We start from the raw sequence: 3,729 nt of genomic DNA on the forward strand, positions 1-3,729 counted from the left end.
TAATGTCCCCATTGTCAACCCAAGTTGCCTTGTCAGGCCTGTCCTACTTTAGGGGTCAGAAGATGCTATCAGTAACAGATCAGGTAACCATGGAGGTTCCAGTCCTGCTCTCCCTTTAAGGTGGTGACTGGTATACCACTTTCTAGATGAAGAAACTGAGGCTCAGGTGGTGAATAACTGGCCCAGGATCGCCCTGGATCCAGTGGCTGCACTGCTCCAACGTCCTCACTGACTGAGGGGGCCTCACTGACTGGGGTGCCCACGGCCACTGTCCAGGCTGAAGGTGGAGGGCATAGACTCCAGTCCTGCTCAGAGTGGGCAAGAAGCTCTTCCCCGTGTTCAGCTCCCTGTAAAGCACCCCTCCCACCCTCACACATCTCCAGATGCCCAGGCTCCTGGGTGGGAGAACTGAGCCCAGCTGGGCAGCCCCAGGATCACAGGGTGGGAGGAGGGGAGAGGGAGCAGGTAAGTCTCTAAATATGCATGCTGGATTGCTGGCTAGCAACAACCAGAGTGACAACAGTCTCCAAATATTTAAAATGTGTGAGTCCTCAGGATGGGGGACTTTTTTTAGCCTGGAGTGAGGAAGAAGGCAAGGTGGGGGGGGGGGGGGCTGGTGAGGAGCCAGAGTGCAGGACTCAGGAGGGAAAAGGAACCTGGAAGTCAGGCCCAGAACCACTTTCCCTCACTCTGCCTCAGTTTCTCCCCTTATAAAGTGAGGAGGGTGGACTGAATATTACTTTCAGGTTTGCCCAATTCCACTATTCTTTGGCGGGGGGGGGGGGGGGGGAGGGGGGGGGAGCCTTTACTTCAGACAGCAAGGCACTGTCTGTCTGTCTCCTGTGAGCAGATCAAGCACTGGGGTATCACAACCATGCCATGTGGCTTCCCATCATTCCTGGCTCCCCTGCCTCTGCACTGTCGCTGGTTTCCCGGGACTGCAGGGTGAGAAGACTCAGCCTAGACCAGCCGTGGGCAAACTACGGCCCGCGGGCCGGATCCGGTCCGTTTGAAATGAATAAAACTAAAAAAAAAAAAGACCGTACCCTTTTATGTAATGATGTTTACTTTGAATTTATATTAGTTCACACAAACACTCCATCCATGCTTTTGTTCCGGCCCTCCGGTCCAGTTTGAGAACCCATTGTGGCCCTCGAGTCAAAAAGTTTGCCCACCCCTGGCCTAGACAGTGAGGGGTGGGATGGATGGAGAGGGGTGTCCCGGGAAGGATGCAATCCTGGTTCTGGAAAGGGTGCTGCCTGAAGCCGTTTTTCAAGGTGGGATCCACTGAGCCCAGGCCCAACCCCCAGACAGCTGTGCAGAGTCCCTAGCAGAAGACCTGGGGCTATGCCGTCCTGCCCTACTGACAGGATTTCCTTGCAGCCCCACACAGGGGGCAGCCCCTCACATCCAGAGGCCAAGGAGAGGCTGCAGCAGCCCTGGGCACCCAGACACAAACCCACTACCCTGAGCCATTGGTCTTTCCACATGCAGGACCCCAGCAGCTCCCCCTGGCACCTCTTCTGTTGCAGCCTCAGCCCGTTTTCCCAGGGAAGACCACACAGTCGGGCTTTCCTTCTAAATTAAATTTCCAAAAAAAAAATGTCTCATTCAAAACTCATCACCATTCCTAGTAGAGAGCTCCTGCACCCACTCTCCAGTCATTCTACTGAGCCTCCCTCATGCCCAACATGCCACCCAAGCTCCTATTCCTTGGTCTACCCAGACCGCCATTCCAACTTCTGCCTGTCTGCCCCTGCCCTCCTGTGTCTGATGCCACCCCTTCATACACAGCGCCTTATCCTGAACCCCAGAATTCAGAAGGTTTTCAGATATTAGGGAGGCAACAGGACACCGCTTATCCCCCTGGTGTGCAACAGCCGTGCCAGGTCCAGGCCAGCTCTCTGCACCAGGCACATGAATCCACCTTCAGGGAGGTCCATGAATATTCTCGTATAATGGAATAAATAAAAAATTATAAATAGCCTCAGCTCAGGGCAGGTTTTGCCTCCAAATGAGCTACACATTCACGCTGGATAAAAGAGTGAGGGCCTCGCTGCCAGTCCTGGCCTCACCTCCCTACGTGGCCACAGAGTCCCTGCTGCTCATCTGCTCAGAGACCCCTACTGCCCCTGGAAGGCCACATCCTGCTCCCTCCTTCCCTCAGCGGCTCTTCCCCAGCAAGTGCCAGGCTCCTGGGCCTCCCTGGCATCTCATTCATGGACTCCACTGAGCAGGAAGCTGGGGGTCGTCTTCCTGTGGCACACGGGTTTACATTTGTGGATGATAAAGGGGCTCTACGGAAAGTAACCTCAGTGATCTGATCATAAATTCCTCACTGGGAGGTCAGTGTGGGCAGCCATGCCGCAGGCCTACAACTTCTTTACTGAAAGGTTACCTGGGGGCGAGACTTCGGAAGAGCCTCCCTCTTGCAACTCGGCCGCCAACATGCCATCCAGACTGAGGAAGACCCGCAAACTTCGGGGCCACGTGAGCCACGGCCATGGCCGCATCGGCAAGCACAGGAAGCACCCGGGGGGCCGCGGGAATGCTGGCGGCCTGCATCATCACAGGATCAACTTCAACAAATATCACCCAGGTTACTTTGGGAAAGTTGATATGAGGCATTACCACTTGAAGAGGAACCAGAGCTTCTGCCCAACTGTCAACCTTGATAAACTGTGGACCCTGGTCAGTGAGCAGACACGGGTGAATGCTGCCAAAAGCAAGACTGGAGTTGCTCCGATCGGGCTACTACAAACTTCGGGGAAGGGAAAGCTCCCAAAGCAGCCTGTCATTGTGAAGGCCAAGTTCTTCAGCAGAAGAGCCGAGGAGAAGATTAAGGGTGTTGGTGGGGCCTGTATCCTGGTAGCCTGAAGCTACATGGAGGGGAGTTCATTAAAATGTCCAAGTACTTTTGAAAAAAGAAAAAAAAGAAAAGAAAGGTTACCTTGGCCAAAAGCAAGCTCTACCCATTGTTTCTGCGCATCTAGGTGAATGCCTCTTTGCAATGCCCCCTTTCGAACCCCTTCTCTAGAGCGTGACCACCCCACAGAGAGTACCCTGTAACCCAAACCCCCCTCGCTTCCTCAGCCACCCTTATGGAATCTTCCTTGTGTTCTCTCCTGAATCTCAAATGCATAAAAGAAACAGCAAAATTGTTATTCTCAGAAGCAGTTTTCTCGGGAGAACCAAGATGGCGGCATAGGTTAATGCCGGAGTTTGCTGCCTTGAACAACTACTTCAAAAGTGAAACCAAAAAACGGAAGGGACATCACCCAGAACCACAGGAACGCTGGCTGAGTGGAAGTCCTACAACTAGGAGGAAAGAGAAACGCATACGGACACTCAGAGGAGGCGCAGTGCTGAAGTCAAATTCTGAGGTGCAGAGTGCGTGCGCGGAGCGGGCTGGTGGCGGAGGGCGCGGTTGGCGTTTTCAATCGGGAGGGAGTCGCAGACTCTGAGCTCCAGATACAGGGGAGTCTTTAGGGACCCAGACTCAAACGGGAGAAGCGGGACTGCCTGGCTTCGGTCAGAGCGAGTGCAGCTTTCTCTCCGAGGTTTGCAGCCGTTGCTGGGACTCAGAGAGGCAGAGCCCCTGGGGACAGGACTGAGAGCCACCATAACTGCTCTCTCCAGCCCACCCTATTGATCCTGTGCGATCCGCCCCGCCCAAGCCCTGCACAGAGGCATTTGCCAGATAGCCTCAGGCAAAGGCTAGATTAGCAC

At 54.4% G+C, this 3,729-nt stretch overlaps 1 protein-coding gene across 1 annotated transcript; it reads left to right on the top strand.

Moving 5' to 3' along the window:
* The first annotated feature begins 2,420 nt into the window (after positions 1-2,420).
* LOC308534165 (large ribosomal subunit protein uL15-like) lies at positions 2,421-2,915 on the top strand. The gene has a single exon (XM_081112513.1). It carries the CDS (start codon positions 2,449-2,451, stop codon positions 2,875-2,877), a length of 429 nt encoding a protein of 142 aa, XP_080968639.1. The 5' UTR covers positions 2,421-2,448; the 3' UTR covers positions 2,878-2,915.
* Positions 2,916-3,729: the final 814 nt, after the last annotated feature.

This window comes from Myotis nattereri (genome assembly GCF_964212035.1).
Source record: "Myotis nattereri genome assembly, chromosome: 18".
Classification (NCBI taxonomy): Eukaryota; Metazoa; Chordata; class Mammalia; order Chiroptera; family Vespertilionidae; genus Myotis; species Myotis nattereri.

Excerpts from the sequence above, each read along its gene's own strand:
- LOC308534165 (XM_081112513.1), top strand. The coding sequence starts at position 2,449 with ATGCCATCCAGACTGAGGAAGACCCGCAAACTTCGGGGCCACGTGAGC.